This window comes from Ursus maritimus, unplaced genomic scaffold, assembly GCF_017311325.1.
Source record: "Ursus maritimus isolate PB19 unplaced genomic scaffold, ASM1731132v1 scaffold_25, whole genome shotgun sequence".
Lineage (NCBI taxonomy): Eukaryota > Metazoa > Chordata > Mammalia > Carnivora > Ursidae > Ursus > Ursus maritimus.
In genome coordinates this window covers 10415036-10439503 of record NW_024425008.1, presented here as the reverse complement: position 1 = coordinate 10439503, position 24468 = coordinate 10415036, and the positions used below count along the sequence as shown (strand labels likewise).

The 24468-nt window shown below is 53.5% G+C and overlaps 1 protein-coding gene across 7 annotated transcripts in view; it reads right to left on the bottom strand.

Annotated features, from left to right (window-relative positions):
- Positions 1–24468, bottom strand: part of ITPK1 (inositol-tetrakisphosphate 1-kinase) — a 168991-nt gene that overhangs the window by 18217 nt on the left and 126306 nt on the right. For all 7 annotated transcript variants that reach the window (XM_040641510.1, XM_040641509.1, XM_040641506.1 and 4 more), the window contains 2 exons: positions 1842–1940; positions 1415–1455 (listed from right to left, as the gene is read on the bottom strand). In XM_040641510.1, coding sequence (XP_040497444.1) covers positions 1415–1455; positions 1842–1940 — 140 coding nt within the window. The remainder of the gene's footprint in view (positions 1–1414; positions 1456–1841; positions 1941–24468) is intronic.

Genomic DNA, 24468 nt, shown 5'->3' with positions numbered 1-24468 from the left:
CTCCTCTCCTGCAGGCTGAGCTTTTCTGCATCAGGACGGTCTAACCACGCTGCTAACAGTGACGAGAGCCACCCTGCCATTCAGAAAACCGCAAGGCGCTGACCCACAGAGGGACCAGGTGCTCGTGAAAGGGGCAGGTGGAAGGCTGGCTGGTGCCAGCGACGGGAACGTGGGCTCTGGCGACAGGGCTCTGGCTGCTCTGAAGCGCTCCTGATCCCTCCCAGGGCTTGGCAGGGAGCACATCCCTGGCCCGGAGCCCAGGCAGGCCCAGACAGGGACGGCTCCACAACCCTAGCAGACAGCTGGCCTTTGCAGCAGGCCACGACTTCCAGGCGCTGCCCCCGCATTCCTGCCCCCGCAGCTCCCATCACCCATGTGCTGTATCACACCACTGCTGTCTGTTCGTAATGTTTCCCCATAAACATCTGCCAGGGATAAAGAGCACCCCAGAAATCTACAGGGCATTGCGGCGGGGCTGCCCATGTTTTGTCCTAAGGTTCTGGGGACTATTTCTGACTGTGAGGCGGCCCAAGGTCAGGCTCTCCCCACAGGGTCCTCCGGATGGGTCACGTGTCTACTGCCTAGGACGTCCTCCCAAGTCCGTAACAGGAAGGCCCCCAGGCTGGGCTGTGCCCCTGAGGGTATGAAACACAGATGATGGGGGAGAGGGTGAGGTGAAGCCCTGAGGGCCATGTCCTGGGTGTGGTTCCAAGGACAAGGGCAACCGAGACCCAACGGGGTGCCTGTCTGGCCATCTGGTCCTCTTACCCCCAGAAGGCCGCCCCCGCTATGGTCCTGCACCATCTCACTGGTGCTGCGTGTGTCTGGGACTCGGTCTCTACCAATGGGGCAGATGCTCTTCTTATGCATTCTTGCCCTGGCACTGAGCGGGGCTGGGAACACCCACGGGGGAATAAAGGAATGACCCAGAGGCTGGAGGAACCACCACACACCAGCAAGTAGAGTGTCCTTGCCTCTCTTGCCCCCTTCTAAATTCAGCGGGGCCAGCAGGTGTGTGGGGGCGGTGAGTGCACCGTTCCAGTCCACAACACGCAGAGGGGCCCAGTGCCGTGCCTGGCACAAAGCGGGCACCCAGGGAGTGATCAACACTGCCAAGCCAGAGGTCGCACAGTCGGACAGGTCAAATTGGAATATGGCTGCAAGGGCTCAGAGGGGGGGCAGGCAGATCCCTGGCACACATTTCCCACCCTTGGGGACAGGACAGGCATGGGCAGAAGCTGGGCATGGTGTACAGAGCCACAAGCAGGAGCAGGACGGGAGCATGAGCAGCAGGGGTGGGATCCAGCACACAGACTCCTGCGGGCTCGCAGACAGACACCGCGAGCTGGAAAGACAGGGGGACAGGGCTGGGGGGGGGGCGGGGACATGGGGAGAGGGCAAAGCTTCCACTTACCTCGTGAGAGTTGGTGCCATGGGCCACTCTGGTTTTACAAACTATGGAGCAGGGAGAGAGAAGCAGAGAGAAATTAGTGAGGTGATTTCCCCACAAGGCCTGACCTGGCAGACACGGGGAGCAATTCTTGAAACTCCTGCAGCCTGTGGGGATATGGGGCAGCGGGGAGCTGGGGACACGCGCGACGGTGGCAGCGTCTGCACTCCGGGTGGTCTGGACAGACGCTGCCGGGCCAGCAGAAGACCACCTTCAGCCCACACCACCTGAGGGCCCGTCTCCACTGTGCAGGTGGGAGCAGGACGCAGGGCTTGGCCTTCCCTGGCCACCCAGGCCCTCGTGCATCCCAGGGAGCCACAGACAGCCCCCCACCCCCACCCAGCCCACGGCCCGCCGAGCCTGCCCAGCGGGGCCCGGGGGTGGTACGCACTGAAGGGGAACGCCAGGCCATTCTGCTCCAGGAGCCTCATGGTGTCGTCTCCACTCAGGCTCGTGAGCTCCATGAAGGGTGGCGAGCAGATCCTGTCATCTGCGGACAGAAAAGAAGCCCACGTTGGGAGGCCGCCCGCTTGCCCCCAGGCCCACTTCCTCGGACAGACCCACCTCCCCGGGGCCACCCCCAGCATCCCACCCTCCTAAGCGGACACCCTCAACTCTGCAGCGAGGGCGCAAGCACGCCCGCACACACACCGACAATAACAGCGGCATGTTCTTTAATTACATTTTCTATTAACATTTCTGTAATTACAGAACCAACGTATGACAAGTATCAAACGTGAAGACCAAAGAAAAGAACCACATGCATTCACAGATACGACTATTACTGCAGGCGAGCCTTTCGTTGAGGCACGTGCACACGTATGCACAAGAACTTCACAACCGGATACTGTTCGGTGACCCAAATCTTCACTCAATGAACTACGAACGTTTTCTGGCTCAATAAAGACTTCTCCTACTATAGGCCTTACCGGCGTCACAGTAACTGCGGGAGTGACGCTGCGTGGTTAGCGTCTAGCTCTGTGCTAAGGGCTTTGCAGGCACCACCTCTCCAGTCTGCAAAACAATCCTAGCAGAAGGAAGCTGAAGTTGAGGACATGAAAGCATGTGCCCAAGGCTACACCAGCACTGCCAAGCCTCAGGACACAGGGCCCTCGCCCTCTGGCTAGCTCAAGGGCACAGCTCATCAGCCATCTGCCCGCTAGGTCTGGCCTCCGGACTCCTTCCCTCCCTCCCTCCCTCCTTCCCTCTCTCTCTCTCTCTCTCTCAAGCATGCTCACAGCCCTTCTCCAGCCTCCTGCGGACACACTCCAGCCCCAGCTCTGCTCCCTGCCAACACCTTCTCATACCCTGGCTTGCCTGAGTCCCCGGGGTCAGAGGGGCACCCATCCAGTGGGTTCTCAGCACGTCTGGTTTTTCTGAAAAGCTCTGGGAGCTGAGTCGGCTCTGGCTGTCAGGACACTCCTGGTGCCAGGCACCGAGTTAGGGCAAAACAGATGATTGGTGGGTCACCAAATGTATTCTGATGCTCCCTCCCTTTTGCTGAATTACATGACTGGTACGTTATTACTGCTTCTTGTCTAGGCCCCCTCTCACCTCAGACCACCCTGTACTTCTGAGCACAGGGGCCGGGAAAGGCTGAGCGTCAGTGAGGTGCCCTCCTCCCCCAAACCTTGGAAAACAAATCGAAAGTAAAGAAGCGAAGTGGCTTGTCTCCAGGAACTTCGAGCTACTTGGCTGGCTAGAAGGTCAGGACATTAAACCAAGGTAAGATCCAGCCTCATGGAGCTCATAAAAACGAATGCCAAGAATTACACAGGGCATATGAAAAATGTTTTTCTCTCTCCCCCCACCCACCTGTAAAATCCAAACTCCACAGAGGCGCTGAAGTGCTGGCAGATTTCAGAGGTTGCAGGGCTTCTCAGGGACCATGGGAGGGTGGTCTGGGGGCAGTGTTTGCTGAGCCCTGGCAGACGGTGCTGCGGGCCCTCCAAACAGAGCGTTCATTTAATTCTCAAACTGCTGTGACAGTGTCTCTGTGGACAGAGGCCAAAACAGGCCCCAACAGGCAGTCTGCCCAAAGTCACATGACAGTCAATGACAGAGGCAGCATGAGGAGCCAGGTTAAAGGGCAGGCCAGGAAAAGAGAAGTCAGGAAAATCGGGGGGTGGGGTGGGGCTATGTGCTGGCTCTCAGTGGTAAGCCACTATCTAAACAAGGCCCCACTTCTGCACCCCCAGGCTGGACTCAGAGCCTGGGCGGGGAAGCTTGTGGCTGTGAACGCACAGCCCCGCAGCCCAGCCCCAACAGAATGTGACACTCGAGGCCTGCAGGAACTGGAGGGTTCTGCAGCAGACAGGTGCTCACCTGGGCCTCACCCCTGGCCCATCCCCTCCCAAAGGAAGATTCAGAGACGACTGGAGCCCAACAGGTCACCTCCTGTGAGAGCTTCCAGACCCCCCATCGGCAGACTTTCAGAGCTGGTGCGTCAGCCTGGCCTTCAATCTGCTTTGCAATGCCCCCATCAGTGTCCCCTCCCACCCCTAGCCCACCCACACTTCCACGTGTCACCGACCATAGCCACCTGCTCTGTAAACCACACTTGATTTATGTGCCAGACAACACCAACTACAAAGCCACTCAAGCCCCCTCACAAGAGCCCCATGAGGGAGTGGTCGCTCCCATTTTACAGACCAAATCCCCTGCCCAGAGTTGCACAGTGAGTATGTGGTGTAGCTGGGGAGGCTCGGACCTGGGCATCTGGCTCCCTGGTGAAGTGCCCACTTCATATTAACAGGATAAAGGACAAAGCTTTTACTGAGATGATCGTCTCAAAAGACTCAGAAAAACCATTTGACAAAATCCAATGCCCTTCAGTATAAAAACACACAACAAACCAGGAACAGAAGGGAATTTCTTCAAGCTAAAGAGCATCTACAAAAGCCGCAGAAACATTCTACACTGGGGTGAAAGACTGGCCGCTCTCCCCTTAAGATCAGGAACAAGACAAGGGGGTCTGCTCTTGCCACCTCTATTCAATACCATACTGGAGGTTCTAGCCAGGGTAGTTGGAAGAATGAAATAAACAGCTTCCAGACTGGAAAGAGGAGGTAAAACTGCCTCCATGTGCAGGTGAAATGACCTTGTATACGGAAAATCCCAAGGAACCCACACACAAACTCAAAACCTATGAAGATAAATAAATTCAACGAGACTGCAAAGATCAATACACAGAAAACAATTATATTTCTATATATGCTAGCAATGAATAATCTGAATATGAAATTTAAAAAATAATTCTACTTACAGTAGCATTAAAAAAATAAAAACAAATAAATTTAACAACGACTTAAATACTGAAAATATTGCTGAAAAACATTCAAGAAGATTTCAATAGACAGAAAGACATCCCGGGCGCCTGGGTGGCACAGCGGTTAAGCGTCTGCCTTCGGCTCAGGGCGTGATCCCGGCGTTCTGGGATCGAGCCCCACATCAGGCTCCTCCACTAGGAGCCTGCTTCTTCCTCTCCCACTCCCCCTGCTTGTGTTCCCTCTCTCGCTGGCTGTCTCTATCTCTGTCAAATAAATTAAAAAACTCTTTAAAAAAAAAAAAAAGAAAGACATCCCATGCTCATGAATAAGACATTTACTATATTAAGCTGGTAATACTCCCACAGTGATCTACAGATTCAGCACGATTACCGTCAAAATCCCAGCTTTCTTTTAGCGGAAACTGACAAGTTAATCCTTAAATTCATGTAAAAATGCAAGGAACTCGGGACAGTCAATCTTGAAAAGGAACAAAGTTGGAAGACTCACACTTCCCAATTTAAAAACCTACTACAAAGCTACAGTAGCCATGCAGTATGGTAGTGGTACAAAAACAGACCTACAGATCAATGGAATACAACTGAGAGACCAGAAAGAGATCCAGACATCTGGAGTCAACTGACTGTCTACCAGGGTGCCAAGACAATTCAAGGGACGAACAACAGTCTTTTCAACAAATGGTGGTAGGAAAACTGGACATCCATGTGTGAAAGAATGAAGCTGGCACCCTACCTCACACCATACACAAGAACTGATTCAAAATGGATCATGATCTAAATAAAAGATCTAAAAAACAGAACACTTAGAGGACAACATGGGTGTAAATCTTCATGACCTTGGGTCAGGTAAGTTTCTTAGACACTAAAAGCACAAGAAACCAAAGTAAAAATAGATAAATCTGATATCAACAAAATTAAAAACTGTTGTACTTCAGAGGACACTATCAAGAAAGTGAAAAAACCACCCACAGAATGGGGAAACATTTGCAAATCATACATCTGATAACAGTCTAGTACCCAAAACATGTGAAGAACTATTAACAAACAAGAAAAAGACAACCCAAATTTAAAATAGGCAAACAATTTGGGGGTTTTCTGGTGTGTGCTTTTTTTAACATTTTATTTATTTATTTGTCAGACAGAGAGCGAGCACAAGCAGGGGGAGCGGCAGGCAGAGGGAGAAGCAGGCTCCCCGCTGAACAGGGAGCCCAATGTGGGACTCGATCCCAGGACCCCGGGATCATGAACCAAGCTGAAGGCAGACACTTAACTGATGGAACCACCCAGGCATTCCTGGGCAAAGGACTGGAATGGACAGTTCTCCAAATAAGACCTACAAATGGCCCAAATGAAAAGATGCTCAACATCATTAGCCATAAGGGAAATGCACATCAAAACCACAATGAGATATTGTTTCATATCTACTGAGAATGGCTATGATCAAAAAGACAAAAAGTAACGAGTACTGACATTGCTGGTGGGAAAGTAAAATGGTGCTGCTGCTCTGGGAAACAGTCTGGCAGTTCCTCCAACAGTTACACACAGAGTTACAGTAGGACCTAGTAATTCCACTCCTAGATACATAACCAAGGGAATGGAAACATATGTCAACGTAAAAACCTGCCCAGGAATGTCCACGGCAGCATTATTCGTAAAAGCCAAAAAGTGGCAACAACCCAAATGCCCATCCCCTGATGAGTGGGTAAACAAAATGTGATGTGCCCATTCAACAGAGTATCCTTCAGCCAGAAAAAGGAATGGCCCACGCTACAACGTGACCTTGAAATCGGAACGCTAAGGGAAGCGAAGGAAGCCAGTCACAAAAGCCACATATCAGAACTTCACTTATATGAAATGTCCGGAATAGGCAAACCCAGAGAAACAGGAGACTGGTTGCCAGGGGCTGGGGGACGGCGGGCGGGGGGATGAGGATGGACTACAAATGGGTACATTTCTTTCTGGGGTGATGAAAATGTTCTGGACTTAGACGGCAGTGTTGCTTGTGCAATTTTGGGAATACATTCAAAGCTACTGAACTGCATGTGTACTTCAAAAAGGTGGATTTTATGGCATGTGAATTATATAAATTAGAAAGAAAGAAAGAAAGAAAGAAAGATCCCCCAGCAACAGCTGTCATCCCTCAAGTGCTCGCTCTCTGCAGGCACAGGGCTGAACAAATGCTTCAGGCACGGTGTCGCCTTCAAGCCTGCAGTCCTGTCCCTTGCTCCACGCCCGTCCAGGGCACAGTCAGACAAGGACAAGGCGAGTGCTTCCCCCAGAGATGCTTGGGGTCCAGGTGAAAAGCAGGGATGAGACATTTCCAATGAATGGGCCACATCCAGCACGAAGTCAGACACCCCAGCTTCCTGCAACCCCAGGCTCTGGGATGAGGCGGGGCCCAACACAGAACCAAGGTGGCAAAGAACCAAGTGCACCAAGAAGAGGGGCATGTGCACACCGTCACCATCTTCCTCCTTCCTCCTAACCTGGAGCCTGCTGACCACACCCTGAGCAGCAGGCTCCACCGGCTGCTACCCCACTGTCGCTCCAGGGCAGGGTCCGGGACAGAGACTGGTCCCATCACACTGGCATGAAAGGACCCACAGCTGAAGCTCAGTCACCACCAAGAGGCCAGCACTGGGTGAAGGAGGTCCCGAGCCTGCACGGCAGAGGTAGGAAGGGACCCCTGTCCCTCATTGGGCCACCGCTGCTCCGTGCCCCAGGCCTGCCCCACTCTGGACTCAGGAACAGTAGACCATGAAGTCTTAACTTTTTTTTTTTTTTTTTAAGATTTTATTTATTTATTTGACAGAGAGACAGCGAGAGAGGGAACACAAGCAGGGGGAGTGGGAGAGGAAGAAGCAGGCTCCAGCGGAGTAGGGAGCCCAGTGCGGGGCTCGATCCCAGGACCCTGGGATCAGGCCCTGAGCCGAAGGCAGATGCTTAATGACTGAGCCACCCAGGCGCCCCATGAAGTCTTAACTTCTTGAACCACTTTCTGGCTACTTGTAGCCAAAACCATCCTGCCTGCCTGTGAAATCACAGTAAATTAGAAATGACTACTGTTCCTATTTTGGTTTCAATAACCATTCACCACCAATGGCAAAAGAAAAAAAAATGTTGAGCCAGAGATAGGGCACTTCCCAACAGACAGCCTGCCCTCATGGAGCTTATGTTCCCGAACAACAAACCAGACTGATGAGTAAACCGTACAGCCAGAAGGTGCTGGCGGGGTGAGCAGAGCAGGGAGTAAGGTCAGGAGCGTCTCGCTGAGCAAACACAGCGGAGGGCGAGCGGGTGGCGAAGGCTGTGCATATGGGGTCCGCGTGCTCCCAGTAGAGGGAACAGACCATGCCAAGGCTCACTTAGGGACACGCTGCTGCTTCTGCACAACCTGGCCCCAGCCTCGGAGAGGAGGACGCGGACACCCATCTAGCTCCCACACCCCGAGGCCACCTGGCTGGTGGGAGGGCCGGGGAAGGAACCAGGTCCCCGTGGCAGCAGAGCCAGTGCCGTGGTGGCCACAGACACACCGGCCCCGCCGCACAAGGGACAGTGGCGACAGAGGTTCCAGCAGCTCAGCCGTGGGAAACTCACAACATCGCCTGCAGCTCCACCCCCCAGGAAAGACAGAATGAAGAGTCTTTCTCTAAGTCAGCACTAGGAGCCCGGGAAGCTATTTCTGGTTCCCAGAAAAAGGCTACTGTTGCTTATTTATCTACCGCCTTTATTTCTGGATGGGAGTTGGAAAGAGGCTTTTTTTAGTCGGCTAGTGGGCTGTGTTCTGCGAGGAGCTGAAACCTTAGCCCCTGGGAAACCGAAGGCCCGCCCGTGTCTTCCCTCCCGGCCGCCCGCATCACAGAATGGGAAGCTGGGGACCCTCGGAGATGAGCAAGTCCCAACCATGCGTCCACACGTCCAAAGAGGGAAGGGGAACAGTTCACGACCACATGCGAGTTACTGGCAGGCCGAGGGGGGGAACCCAGGCGTCTCAAGTCACACCCTACTCCACTCTGCCAGGGGGTCACGCCCTTATCTGACTAGAGGCAGCTGCTGGAGAGCTACCCAGAAGACAAAAGACCAAAGACAAACAGGTGGATACAAGTGGACAACTAGGGGTGCGGGACAAAGAGAGATGGCACTCTGAAGCCTTTGAACCTGGAGTAAATTACTCATCAGCTGTAACCTTTGGCAAGTGACCAAACTCTGCTGGGCCTTACTTTCCCCGTCTGTAAAACAGGAGCGATGTCTCCCTGGACAGTAGCTGGGAGGCCTGGTACATAACAGGTACCCTGCACTGGCCAAGCCGGCTGGGGACACCCACCGGAGAGCAGGCAGATGCTGCATCTTGGCCACTGGTCATGTCCAGCTTCCTGGGACGTGTCGAGTGCCAGGCCCCATCCTCACTTACTTTCTTGTGCGCCCCGCGTGGTGCTGGCAGAGCAGGCCATCCTCACATGGCTGAGATCCCCTGGCAGGGCACTGGTTGGGGGGTGGGGGGAGCACAGCTGTACTAGGATCCTGCCTCAGTTCCCTTCTCTTGAACAAACTTCATTTCTTCACCCAGACAATATCTGATGAAAAGATGACCCAGGGGCAGGGGCAGTCCCTGGGGACACGCAGGGTTGGAATGCTCTGAAGCCTCTGCGACGGGCAGGGCCCCAGCAGTGAACACCACCCAGGAGTCAGGGCTGGGCGGAGGGGAGAAGAGACAGAAGACAGACCATGGAGGGGACCCAGGTGGCCAAGAACCTGCTGCGGGGTCCTGAGCAGCGGGACGACATCACGGGAACGTGCCAGGAGAAGCACATATTCCATCTGCTGGCTCATCTCCCTCTAGAACGTCAGTTCCGTGAAGGCAGGTGGGAGAACCTGGGTTTTGTTCACAGCTGTAGGCCAGTGCCTAGGACACTGCCTGGCACACAGTAGGTCCCCAACAAACACTTGCTGAGTGCACAATCTGACCTGTTGAGCGAAGGGGTCAATGCCGCCTAATGTACACGGCTGTCTCCTCGGGCACTGGGGCCCCATCTGGACAAATGCAGGGCATGTGGTCAGCGTGTCTGCAGGGCATGTGGTCAGCGTGTCTGGGAGCGAAGACCATGTTCCAGGCCTCGCCTGCCACGCAGGCCTCGTACCACCACGTGGTCACACCCCTCCACCTCGGCTCGTTCCACTCGAAAACAAGCAAGCGGTCACATACATCCCTGCTAGGCCTGGCCTTTCACTCTCTGAAGGACTTGGCCTGCACAGGCATTCTCTTTGCCTACTTTGCGACGATTGTGACTGGACTTGCTGCTTGAATCCCAGCATTACCGAACACCTGCCGGCAGGATCTTCCCGAGATCTCGCGTATCCTGGTTATTGGACCGGTGACGTTTCTCCTGGAGTCAGGCGTTTACGTTTGCGCCAATTCTCCATCAGACTAGGGATCGATGACCATCCCTTGTGCATAAGGCTTTGTGCTTGTGACAAATCACATCCATGGGCTGAATTCCCAGAAGTGACTTTCGGGGCCCGTGGGAATCGACGTTTCTAGGGTTCTTGCCGCATGGCACCATGCTGTGCTGTTTCCCAAAAGGACTGCAAGACTTCGCTGAGGCACTTGCAGTGGACGGTCCTGACCATGCCTTCTCAGTCCTGGGTAGTCCCACGTTCAGAAACCAGGGCAGTCCTTTCAGGAAGGAGGACAATGGGTGACATGGGGAACAATCCCATCGCTGCACATACGGTCACTCTGGGGCCAGCGGGCCACCCGGAACAGTGAGGGAGGCATGAAGACAGCGAGGCTGGCATGGGGAGTCACTTTTAGCAAAAGCTCTGGACTGGGGGCTGGAGACCAGTGAGTGATGCCCGCAGCTCCCCTGGGCCCTGGGCTCCTGACCGACAGAATGGGAGTCCTACTGAGCCAGCCCCATCTACATGCTGGCATTGCAGTGAGAACCGAGGACAAGGAAAAAGTGCCACGGGACCTGCACAAGGCCAGATAAAGAAGCCAGCCCCCCTCAGGGGCAGCAAGGGCCTGGTACTGCCATCCATTCACACCCTCCTCACTCAGCAAGGGAGGCTCTGCGCCCAGGGGTCACCATGAGCCAGGCAGTGGCACGGGGCCCCTGGCCGCCCCTGGCTCTAGATGGGGACAGAAGCAGAGACCACAGAAGCATTCCGACCCCATGCATGCTGGAGGCAAGGCCAGGAGAGAGCATGTGACTCAAGAGTACCAGCCAGCAGACCGGGGCTCCCCAGCCCTGTGGGAGCAGCATCCCAGGCCGGGTGCTAGGAAGCACGTGGTTCAGGAGGGCGGACTTCTAGCTGCATCCTGGAAAGACCAAGAGGGCTCCACGGGAGGAGGCCATGCCAGTGGACCCTGGGGAAGGCAGGTAGTTTCCACCTATACACACCCTCTCGCCTTAGCCAGAGCTGCTGCATGGACGCGGGTCCGCCTTTCAGGCAGAATGCATGCTCTGGGAGGGCAGGGACCTTCTCCATTGTGTTCATGGCCCACCCCCCAACAAATGAGTGGATGAGGGAATGAAGCAGACAATGGCCTGGGCTCCCACTGCTCCCGGCACAAGTGGAGTGGCCTTTATCAAAATGCAGTTCCCACGGGGCCAGCAGCCTCTGGGCCAGGGACCCTGCACAGCAGCCCGAGACGCTGCCTCCCAGAGCTGGGTCCTGTCCTGCCTTCCTGGGCCATTCCCCACTCCCAGGGGCCTGTCCCAGGGCAGGAAGCGGTCTGACACAGGAGTCTCAGTGACAAAGCAGGCACAGGACAAGAGGCAGGGGCAGCAGGATCCACGTTCCCACGCAATCTCCTGAGACCTGAGGGAAAACCAGTGCAGGCTGGGAGCCTCACACATGCTCATCCCTCAGCTTGCCAAGCTCTTCCTTCTAGCCCCTTCTTGGCCTGAGGACTCCCACCTGTCCTCCAAGCCTTGTCAGGCCACCTTCCTGCGCATCCAGGAAAAGGTCCCTCCCGCTGGCTCACCTCATCTTGGTAGCTAATGATGTGCTGGCCTCTGCCCAGACTGGGCGCCCCTGGATGGTCTGCAGGGGACAGCAGCTACCTGGGTTTGAATCCCAGCTCCACCTCACATGAGCTGTGTGCCTCTGGCCGAGTAACCTTACCTCTCTGCCTCAGTGTCCTCACTGGAAAATGAGGACAAGAGTACCTACCTCACAGGGCTGTTCCCCTGCCCCCACATTCAGAAAACACATTTTAAGTCATGAAATGGTCCGTAAATACAGAATATACGTTTATACTTTTCTACAGTTGCATCAGACCTTTTTTATTGAACAACAAATAAACTGGCTGATATGGCTAAATCCCAGATCACCAAGTGTAAGTGGCAGAAGTGGGGTGTGTTGGGGAAGTAGAGGCCAGTCAATTGCCAAATACATACTCCCAGACATGTCCACCATGACACCCAAGGCCAGGGGAGTCATGGAAGACTACCTGGAGGTGGCATCACCACAAATGACAGCCCAGAAAGCAAAATGCGGCAGCGATAATGAGCATCCACTCTGCAGCCGAGAGCCAGCCCAGTCCCTGCAACCGTGCCAAGCCACTGATCCTCTCTGATCCTTTCTCTCATCTGTAAAATGGACAGCAATGCTGCCCACCTCCCAGAGCTATTATGGAGACTTGGTGAGGCCATGTCCATGAAGGGCATTTGGAAACACTTGAGAACCACAGTTAGCCCTATTTCTGTGGACATACCACCCTCCCTGGGGCACCTCTGCAAGACCTCTCTCTCTGACAGGGGAGGCTCCACCATCCACCTGCCCACCAGCAGCTCCGCCCCAGGGTATGGGGGGCTCAGCGGGCTCAGCCAGTCCTCCTGGGACACTGACCAAACAAATGCTGTGGCCTGGAGTCTGGGCATCCAGGAACCTCCTTCTTGGTATCCTCACCCCATAACCATCTTCTCCCCCACAGCATCCGCTCTACCCACACACCATGGATTTCTGGGGTCTTGACCACCTTATTCACCGTCTAACCCAAACCACACGTCAGTATTAGATCCTGGATCATCTTTCTAAAGCCCTCACCTACATAGTGAGGCTGCTCTCAGCTCAAGAATTGGCCGTGGCTGACTCAGGTCGAAGTCCAAAGCCCTTCCAGGCTTCTGCAACCTGACCCTGCTTAACCTTCCTGTTACGGGCTGGACTGTGTTCCCCCCAAATTCACATGCTGAAGTCCCAACCCCCAGTTACTTAGGATGTGACTGTATTCAGAGACAGGGCCTTTAAAGAAGTGATAAAGTTAAAATGAGGTCCTATGGGTGGGCCCTGATCCAATCTGACCGGTGTCCTTCTCAGAAGACACTAGGACCCAGACAGGCACAGAGGGAAGACCACGTGAGGACCCGGGAGAAGGCAGCCATCTGCAAGCCAAGTAGACAGGCCTCCGGAGAAACCAGCCCTGCCAACACCTCGATCCTAGACTTCAAGCGTCCAGAAGCATGAAGCAGTAAACGTCTGTTGTTAAGGCCGCCTGGTCTGTGGTGCTTCGTTGTGACAACTCCAGCAAACTATGTATCTCCCGACTCCCCCCGGAACACAGAACCCAAGATCCTTCCCAGCCAAACCCTGGCTCCACACAGAGGCCTCACCATCCCCCCACACACATCTGGGACGCCCCTCCTCCCACCACTCATGCAGTTCCTCTAGGCTCTCCAGAACAAAGGATCTTGCACCGCCTCACCCAGAACCTTCCACAGGCAGCCATGCTTGCTCTGGCACCCTCTCTGTCCTGCCCTGCTACCTTGTCTGACTGCTCCTCTCTCATACCCTGTTCAATTTCCCCCACGTTTGGGTTTTGACTCAGCAAGCAGGCAGTACATCCCGTGGGGTCAGGATCCAGACTTCCCCCAGTCCACACTGCTCAGAGGCGGTAGGCGGCAGTAAGAAACATCTCTCTGGCAAGTGCATGTGTGTGGGATGAACTGGGAGACAGAATGAAAGTGAGCTGTGAGCACTGGAAACAAACGAGAAGGGGAAGCTCGGGGCCAACACAGGGTAAGGGGGTGGCCTGCAACTCCCCGAGCGGCTGCCACGTGGCGCTGCTGGTCTGGGACAGCCCTGATGACTGGCACAGGACTCGAACGGGGAAAGCCCTGAGAGCCTGGCCTGCAACCTACAGGTGCCAGTGTTTATGACCCATTTAGCATCTGGTTGTCCAAAGTCACCTTCCCTCTGACATTAAGCTGTTAGAGGCCAGGGGCCATGTGCTCCTGAGTCCTAGACAGGGAAAGATGTTCTGAGCATTCTGGCTAAAGAAGTTTCAGCCTGACGACAGCTCTGATGGGAACCCAAATGGCTCTTCAGCTCATGATGACGGCAGCCACCCTGTAATGTGGAAGCATCAAGTCACAGGTGCGTGGGGGTGGGAAAGCCGCCATAGGCCTGGGTCAGGAGGCCAGGAAGGGCCCAGAAGACAGCCCGCAGATGAGAGGAAACGGAAGCAGGGCGCTGGTCTCTGATCTGGAGCCGGGCCTGGGCCTGCGGAAGGCATTCCCAGTCCTCGGCCCGACTCCCTACTCCCTGCTCCAGAGCATAATGTCCCATCCACCCTGCCCAGCTAGGAAGGGCTCCAGCACCATCTTAGTAACCTGTGTGTGCTCCCCCCCCCCGCCCCACGGCCTGGGCAAGTCCTCTCCTAAGGCATTCTCACTGCCTGCATCTCCAACCACCCCGCCGCCCCGGCATCGGGGAAGTCAGAATCTGCTGTTCCTTGTTCCTGACACCCTCCAGTTATACCTACGAACTGTCCCTTGCCCTGTCCCCTCTGTCCCTGAACACCTACTTCCACAGTTCATTCTGCATTCCGTTTAGGGCAGGTGACTCACTCCTCCCTGCAGCCCCAGGGCCCCTTGGATTTGCTGGGGGGATTTGTGTTGGGCTTCAAAGGGGTGGAAACAATTGGACAGCAGCGAGTATCTTCAGACTCATTCACAGCCTCAGAGGAGATGAAAGTAAAATAGTATGTTTTGTTTTGTTTAAGACCATGGCAGCCCTCAAAGCCTCCGTGCCCTGGGGATGTGGGGATTGGGGAGCCTGACTCATGGAAACCACCTGGGAATCTGCTGGGGCTTCGGGTCGGCCCCAGGAGAGGCGGTTCCTCACCCGCACAGCTCCTCGGAGGCTAGGGGTAGAGGCAGTCGTGGGCCAAGGGCCTGGGTTCTAATCCTAGGTCCACTGTCTCAACCCAGGCCACTTCTCCGTGCCTGTTTCCACATCTGCAAGATGGGGATAACACCAGCAGTGGCCACACACACTGTGAGGACTGAATAAGCCACCGTCAGTCGCCATGCGGGGACCGCGTGCGGTACGCAACGAGAAGCATGAGCTACGGCTTCGCCATCACTCGTCACAGTGGGGTCTGCTCCCCTTACTCACTGAGGTCCAGCCAACACCCTGGGGGTCCACGCTGAACCTACGATGGGGCTGAGGGCTCCTCAGGAGCTAGGACTGTCTCATGACTGTTGAGCCTAGGACACAGGTGCCCTTTTCAGGCACCCTCTCTGGGATAAGAGAGGAAGCAGGGCCCACTCACACGGCTTAGGCACTGAGGAGCTCAAACGGGGCCGGAGGGCCATCAAGGCTGATAGGGAGCGGCCTGCAGGAAACCAGGTTCCTGAAAGGCAGCCTGGGGCAAGCCCTCCCCAGGCAGGACTGGTAGCTGGCCATCCGTGCAGTCCACGCAGAGCTGGCCATCCGTGCAGTCCACGCAGAGCAGCCGACGGAAGGGCCTGACACCTCAAAGGGCCCGTGAGGACAGTGAGTGTGAGGGAAGGCCAGCCAGAGCTCCTTCTTTTCTTTTCTTTTTTTTTTTTTTAAGATTTTATTTATTTATTTGACAGAGATAGAGACAGCCAGCGAGAGAGGGAACACAAGCAGGGGGAGTGGGAGAGGAAGAAGCTGGCTCACAGTGGAAGGCCTGATGTGGGGCTCGATCCCATAACGCCGGGATCACGCCCTGAGCCAAAGGCAGATGCTCAACCGCTGTGCCACCCAGGCGCCCCAGAGCTCCTTCTACCCAGGTCCCCGACCACAGACAAGGCAGGGACCGGGAGGCCAACGGGCACAAGGCCAGGCCTGGATGGTATTCCTCCCCAGAATGCCCCTGAGGGGAGCGGGGGGAGGGAGGAGAAGTGAGAGGAGAAGTGGCACTTCCTCAGAGTGGATGGGCCTCACACCGTCTCTTGACTGCTCACAGGGAGCAGAGAGTGAGGCAGGGGTGAGGGAGGCTTGGCAGGTGGAGGCCCTGCCGATACATCCCACCACACCCCACTCCCAAGCTCTGGATGAAATAGGCTTCACTCAGTCTCTCACACAAGCTCCCAGCTCTGGGCTCCTGCCCCAGCATGTGCCTCCCACCACTGGCACCCAGTCACCCCTGATGGGACTGGGGGACTACCTCAGTACACACGGCGTCCGTCCTAAAGCGGAGAACATTGCAGGCCTGCCCCGCGGGCTATGCTCTGTGGAACGCTGTGCAGGCTGACAACATGGCTCCTTCCACGAAGGGGTGGACGTGGGCAGGCAGGATCACTGCAAACACCTGCTGGCCTCAACCCGCAGGATTCTTCTGGCAATTCTTTTTTTTTTTTTTAAATGATTTTTTATTATATTATGTTAGTCACCATACAGTACATCCCCGGTTTCCGATGTAAGGCTCGATGATTCATTAGTTGTGTATAACACCCAGTGCACCATGCAATACGTGCCCTCCTTACTACCCATCACCGGTCTATCCCATTCCCCCACCCCCCTCCCCTCTGAAGTCCTCAGTTTGTTTCTCATAGTCCATAGTCTCTCATGTTTCATTCCCCCTTCTGATTACCCCCCCACCTTTATCCCTTTCCTCCCCTACCGATCATCCTAGTTCTTATGTTCCATAGATGAGAGAAATCATATGATAACTGTCTTTCTCTGCTTGACTTATTTCACTTAGCATTATCTCCTCCAGTGCTATCCATGTTGTAGCAAATGTTGAGAACTCGTTCTTTCTGATAGCTGAGTAATATTCCATTGTATATATGGACCACAACTTCTTAATCCAGTCATCTGTTGAAGGGCATCTCGGCTCCTTCCACAATTTAGCTATTGTGGACATTGCTGCTATGAACATTGGGGTGCATATGGCCCTTCTCTTCACTACGTCTGTATCTTTGGGGTAAATACCCAGTAGTGCAATGGCTGGATCATAGGGTAGCTCAATTTTTAACTTTTTAAGGGACCTCCACACTGTTTTCCAGAGTGGCTGTACCAACTTGCATTCCCACCAACAATGTAGGAGGGATCCCCTTTCTCCACATCCTCTCCAACAATTGTTGTTTCTTGCCTTGTCTATTTTTGCCATTCTAACTGGCGTAAGGTGGTATCTCAGTGTGGTTTTGATTTGAATTTCCTTGATGGCTAATGATTTTGAACATTTTTTCATGTGTCTGTTAGCCATTTGTATGTCTTCATTGGAAAAGTGTCTGTTCATATCTTCTGCTCATTTTTTGATTTGTTTATTTGTTTCTCGTGTATTGAGTTTGAGAAGTTCTTTGTAGATCTTGGATACCAGTCCTTTATCTGTAGCATCATTTGCAAATATATTCTCCCATTCCATGGGCTGCCTCTTAGTTTTTCTGACTGTTTCCTTGGCTGTGCAGAAACTTTTAATCTTGATGAAGTCCCATAAATTCATTTTATCTTTTGTTTCTCTTGCCTTTGGGGATGTGTCATGAAAAAGGTTGCTTTGGCCGATGTCGTAGAGGTTGTTGCTTATGTTCTCCTCTAGAATTTTGATGGATTCCTGTCTCACATCGAGGTCTTTCATCCATTTGGAGTTTATTTTTGTGTATGGTGTGAGATAGTGGTCAAGTTTCATTCTCTTGCATGTAGCTGTCCAATTTTCCCAGCACCATTTATTGAAGAGACTGTCTTTTTCCCACCGGATGTTTTTTCCTGCTTTATCAAATATTAGTTGCCCAAAGAGCCGAGGGTCCATTTCTGGGCTCTCTATTCTGTTCCATTGGTCTATGTGTCTGTTTTTGTGCCAGTACCATGCTGTCTTTGTGATCACAGCTTTGTAGTACAGCTCGAAATCCGGCATTGTGATGCCTCCAGCTTTGTTTTTCCTTTTCAACAGTTCCTTGGAGATTTGGGGCCTTTTCTGGTTCCATACAAATTTAAGGACTGTTTGTTCTAGTTCTTTGAAAAATGTCCTCGGTATTTTGATCGGGATAGCATTGAAAGTGTAGATTGCTCTGGGTAGCATGGACATTTTAACTATGTTAATTCTTCCGATCCATGAGCATGGTCTTCTGGCAATTCTATGCCTAGATTACTACTGTCCCGTCCACTGTGCATGGCAGGACAGCGAGGCCCTGGAAGTTCAGCTCTGTCCTCCAGGCCACAGGCTTGCAGGTGGCAGAGCAAGGCCTCCACGCAGGCAGCCTGGCTGTGGTGAGGCGGCTCAGCCTCATGGAGAAGGCACGGCTGTGGAGCCAGGTGAAGCCTCACTCCCATCCTCGCCTCAGTCCCGCTAAAGGACTCTGGGCCCAGAAGGAGCTGGAGAAGGTTCTCACTCCCATCTCAGAGACCAGGAGACAAGAGGGGGCAAGCTGGCTGTATTTCCCCAACATTGTGTGGGAAGACACTCCAGGCTGCCTGGGTATGTGCGACCTAGAGAAAGTGCCTCAGTTTCCCGGTCTGTAAAATGGGGATAAGAACAGTCCTCAGTCCTGTCCACGGAGCTGCTGCCAGCACCAAATGAACGAACATACAAAACACAACAGAAACTGGCTCATCACAGGTCCTAAATGGCAGATTCCACCACCATTACTGGTATCGTTACTTGAAGGCCTGCCATTTTAAGAAGACCAAGATCACCTTGGTGAGCCCAGCACTGCTCTGCATGGCCCGACAAGGCCCCCGGGGGGACAGAAGAAAAGAAAGTGGACACAGAAGAGTGACACGCTTGCTTTTTCCTGCCCCAGAGATAGTGCTCTTGACACCAAGCACCAAAGGACATGGAGCCTTCTCGTCCACCTGTCCACTGGGTCAGAACCGGGACTCTGAGAGCAGATCAGCAGCCACCATCCAGGCCATCCCCCAGAGGGCCCCACTGTCCTCTCGGCAGAGCGCACAGCTCCCAGGCAGCTTCCTCGTGCTCAGAACACAAGGTCAGATCTGTGCTGTCGGTCCCCAGCAGGGCCAGAGAAACGGCGGTGTCAGCACCGGGCAGAGAAAACATGACAGACAAAATGTACGCAGGCCTGACGGTGTTCTCGGCCATGGTCAGAGCCCTCTGAGGCCGCAGTGAAAAGTCCCTTGGCAGCGTCTTCTCCAAAGGGGGGGTGGGGGGCGGCGGGTCTGACAGGGGTCCCTGACTTGACTGTGTCACTGGAGACAGTGGGCGGAGGGCACATTTCACCAGCGGCTGCAGCCCCTACCCTGCCCCCTGGAGGCTCGGAGGGGCCTGATGGCCTTGCTGCAGCTGCCACCGCCCCACCAGGAGCTTGATCCCAGGCTCTCTGGCTACAGGGGAACTGTCGGGGGGGGGGGAGGGGGACACGACACTGGACGATGTGCAATCAGCCCAAATTTGAGGGAGGGGGCTGCTCTGGGGCAGGGACAGAGGGGAAGAAAGGCCACAGATCTGACAATCCCGGTCTGACGCTGCCCTGGTCGGCTGGATGACCATATTCTCCCGTCGGACTTAGCTGCTGACCTGTTCCATCTCCAAAGCCCAGGGCGCCGGGTGCACGCGGGTGTTCCAAAAGGCCAGGAGTGGAGGAGCCAGACACGGGCCCGGGCAGCGACACGGACATTCCTGAGCCCTGTTCCAGCTGATGCAAACGGCTGCGGGCGGTGTGGATTAACTCCATGGCAGCTGTGTCCAGTGATTTACGGCCCCTTCCGGACCAAGGCAGACACTCACTGCCCCCTCTCAGCTCCAACTCCCAAAAGGCAGCAGTCTTTTTTGTTCTCAAGACGTTTCAAAAATAATGTTTAAAGTGCTCTCTCTGACAGTACATATTCTAAAAGCAGAAGAGAAAATGCCAGCTTGGCTCCAGTGCAAAGATGGAGGCTTCCATCGATGAAACACAGTCTGTATTTTAAACAAGGAGACAACTTCCTTAATTCCAAAAGGGCACTAACCAATCGATAAGAGAAAGACCAACAACCCAACAGAAAAGTGGGCAAATGACAGGAAGAGATTCGCAGACAGACATGCAAAGGGCCAACCATGTGGCCGAGGACAGAAGATATGCAAATTAAGATAGGTATCATTTCCCTGGCAGATAAGCACAGAGGAGTGAAATCTGCTCAAACATTCTGAACAACAACCCAGCAGTACCTGCCCATGTGAGAAATGTTTATAAAAATCTCTGACTGACGTTAAGCATCTGCCTTCTGCTCAGGGAGTGATCCCAGAGTCCTGGGATGGAGCCCCACATCAGGCTCCTCCGCTGGGAGCCTGGTTCTTCCTCTCCCACTCCCCCTGCCTGTGTTCCCTCTCTCGCTGGCTGTCTCTCTCTCTGTCAAAAAAAAAAAAATATATATATATATATACACATATATATACATATACATATATACGTATACATATACATACATATATATATATATACATATATTCTCTGACCGAGAAATTCCACTTCTAGGGATTAATTTTACAGAAACGTGCGAAGATCTATGCTTACTACAGCCCAGTTAACAGAAACAAACTGGAGTGACCTTATGAGCTCAATAAAATTGAGTACATTATGATTCTTTCAATCGCGTGCTAAAACATTATGTTGTCACCAAAAACAGCCATGCAGACCTAGCTCCCTCTTCTTTTATGGGCCATGAAAAGAGAAAAGATAGATATTAAGTTGGGGAAAAGACAAGTTTTATGAGAACACATGTAATACAATCCTGCTTCTATTTTTTTTAAGTACATAAATATATATTTGTACATGTATGAGAAGGGTCTAGAAAGACGGGTTCCACACTGTTAAAAGCAGCTGCCTCTGGGATATGAGTCACCAACCATCAGGGCCCTCTCTGTTGATTGAGGGAATTCAAGGTCAGATCTGTGCACAGTTGGAGGTGAGCGCACTGAGTCTGGGAATTCCTGAAGTGTGTTGGGTGGAGCAAGGCTCTCGCCAGAAGCCCTACGAGGAGGAAGCAGAGGACCTATGACCGATGAGGTGGAAAAAATCAAATACTGCCATGTTCCATTGATTCTAAGACATGTGGTTTTTCATTTTCCATCTCTGAGGCTGAGATGTGTCTCATCATTGACGGTGTATCACATTTTAATTACACTTCCCCCCTTATTAGTGCGATATAAACTATCAACGTGTCTTCCCATCAGTGGTAAAATTCAGTACACCACCCTCTAGAAGACTCAAGATTCACATTAGCATGCTAACGGCTCTGAGAAGTCCTGCAGCAAAGAACCTTCTCCAACACGATCCCCCTTTCTTTCTCCTTCTTAATTCTCATCTTTGCCTTTCCCTTTACTTACAAATGAGACGATGCTAGGGCTCAGCGAAGTGCCCTCCTATGGATGTCTGCAAAAGTCTGGGTTTGAAGAGGGGCACACTTACTTTTTTAAATTCAATACAACGACCCTTTGGCAAATACCACCATAGCAACTCCTGTCATCAAGAAACATCAATGGAGGCTAAATTACCAGGCAAAAGAATGATGAGAAACAGGATATCTGCACAGGATCTCCTTAAAAGATAATTGCCAATTACAAAGAGAAAAATAGACATGAACAGTGGAGAAACGGGACAGCATTCCGACCAAATGACTGGTTAACCAGATAGAAGCCATCTCCAGGTCATGCCCTCCTGACACACAGGAAGTGCAAAGGAGGAAAAAGCATTGCTGGTGTGGCATTCCTGCCCAAAATGCGTAACTATCAACCCAATCCGGTAACACTGGGGAACATCCCAGAAGGCCAAACTGAGGCAGGGACCTTCCGAAGTGTCATGGTCGTGATAGAGAAACAGCCTGAGGCCTTGTCCCAGATGTGAGGCGGCCACAGAGAAGGACAACCAGAAGAAGGGTCGCAGTGGGGAAGCTGGGAACACCGTTAATGACAGTACCGCTGCTGATGGGAATTCCCTGGTTCGGAGAACTGTATCGTGGTCACGGGAAATGTTAACTCAAGACGCAGCCATGGGAAGGGTGTAAGGGTATAAGAGAACTCTACAGACCAATGTTTCCAACTTTTTTGCTAAATCTAAAATTACTTAAAAATAAACAACTACACTAAAAAGTGTATAACGAGAACTTTATTATTAAACTCTAATACAAGTGAAAAAGCCATCAAGGACAAGACAAGTGCCCTGTGTGTGCTACATGAGGGGTCACCCTGAAGAGTCTCGTTTGGGGACATAAATCCAGGTCATGCAATTACAAACATGGGGCTGGGTGTTTGGGGAGGATGGACAGAGAGGAGAACACGGGGCCTGGTCTTCTGGGGGTCACGAGGCCCACAAGTCCAGGAAGCCATCACAAATCCAGCACTGAACAGAAGTGCAGGAACCCAAGACTACTAGGGTCATGGAACAGCAGGTGTGGTGTGAAACCGACAATGCAGGGTCACCTGGGACAATTACCATCTGCCGAGTATTTGTACCTTAAACCACATTTAATCCCTACAGCCACCCTAAGGGGAAGGTGCTACTGTCGTTATCTCCACTTTATAGAGAGGAAAACTGAGGCTTGGTACAGTTAAATAACTTGCTTAAATGCACGCAGTGAGGGGTCAGGAAAGCACCTGAACCCAGGCACTGTGACTTGTAATGCTTCTGGGAAGACTGCTAGAGAGGGGTGGGTCCCGTGGAAAGAGCACTGAACTGAGAATCAGAAGACATTGAGGGGTGCTGGGTCAGTCCTACAGCCCCTCTGGGCCTCCTCTCCTCATCTTTCAAGATACGGAGAAGAGAAGCTTTGGAGGCACTGAGAGCTCAAGATCTCTTTCAGCTGGAAAGACACTAAGTGGGCCCTAAATTCAGACTAAAGTGTAAATGACTGGTGTGTGACACTTTCTGATCAACCTGACCAACAAGTACGTTTTGAGTATCCGTCTGCCCTACTATGTCCCAGGGGAGAGCTGCTGAGATTTCTTACATGGGATGTGGGAGACTCTGAGTGTGATGGGGGAAGCAGGGGACTGGCTCCTGGGAATCTCAAGTCTGGAGACATTGTCATTACAACAAGGGGGAAAAAACTCCGGAAAAGGGAGCTAGGACCTCAAAGACAAATAGTGTCTGATTTACGAACTGGCCCGGCGGCAGCCCTGCATTTGCAGGGAAGAAAGGACTGGCCTGGGGGAGCCATCAGAGTCTGCTGGGGTCACTCAGGAGGGGTGGAGGGGTGTGTCTGTGGGTCAGGAGGAGACAGGGCTTCCCAGCAGACGAGCAAGAAGCCCGGTAGCTCTGCAGAGACACTGAGCTGGATGGAGCCAGAGGGAGGCACCTGTGGACAGAAGGCACCGGTCCTCCTGCTCTAGTCCCGAGGCTCAGAAGGCCCAGTGAGAAGCTCTAGAGTGCAAATAGGAAAGTTCTTTCCAAGGAGGGACCCGAGTCTCCTTGGGGACTGCAACCAGTCACCATGAGAATTCACTTCATTCCCTCAATCTCTCCTTGGAGCCTCCAATCCTGTGCCCTGGGCCGTGGCAGAGGAAGTGAGGAATCTGGCTGAGGGCTGCCAAAGAGAAAGGGTCAGCACTAGCGTGGAGGGGGCACCCCTATTGGGCATACCATGGCAGCATGGTGGGGAGTGGGGAGCCAAGCGCCGAACTGCTGGCGTTTGGTCAGAACATCCCAGCTTTGGGACACTGGCTTCCAGCATAACTCTAGAAAACAGGGAGCAAGGGGACACTTGCACCCTCTCCCCGGAAGGAGTCACTGCATCGCCCTATCTCTAACCTGGCAGGACTGGGAGTGGGCCTCAGCACTAGGAGGCCTGGACGTTGAGAACTTTAAGGCAAAAAGCTGAAGCTGTGTCCCCTGGGAAGAGAGGCCACTGCCCTCTGGGGACTGCCCTCGGCCTTCTGGAAGGCAGGAGTACATCAGGATGGCGGCTGCTGAAGAGCAGGCTGGGGTCTGCTCGTTCCGCAAGGTGCCTCTCATCTCCCCACCGCAGGTAGGCCAGGGCGGGGAGATGCCAAGGAACCAGCTCTCTGGCTGGAAGAGACTGAGCAGGCCTAGGCCTGTGGGGAGCAGGAGAGGGGACCGGCAGTGAGCAGATGTGAGCCTGTGGGATGTCCTCCCTGTGCTCTGGGCTCTTCAGTCTCTACTGTGAGTCTGGCCAGCAGGGCCAAACATTCTCAGGATTCGTGGGTCCCTGGGGGGNGGGGGCAGGCTGAGGATGAGTGGGTAGGGAGGTGGGTGGGGAAGGGAGAGATGCAGAGTCCCTACCGGGCAGGACGCCTGCATAGCAGCAGAGGGGAACCCTGGCCCCATGCCCATGCAGCCCGTGTGGCCTCCGACCTGGAGCCAGGGACAGGAGCAGACCCCACCCAGGGTCAGCAGAGGGCACGGAGACAGGTGGGATTCAGAGAATTTGCTGCAAAACGCAGCTGTGTAGAAAGGAGGCTCAGTTTTGGAGTCAACACAGGGCTCGAGGTGAAGACCTGGCAGCTCTGAAAGCTTTACTTCTCACAAGCTCCACTTTCTTGTCTGAAACGGGGGAAGAGCACAGCTGTGCTAGGAGGACTCACCAC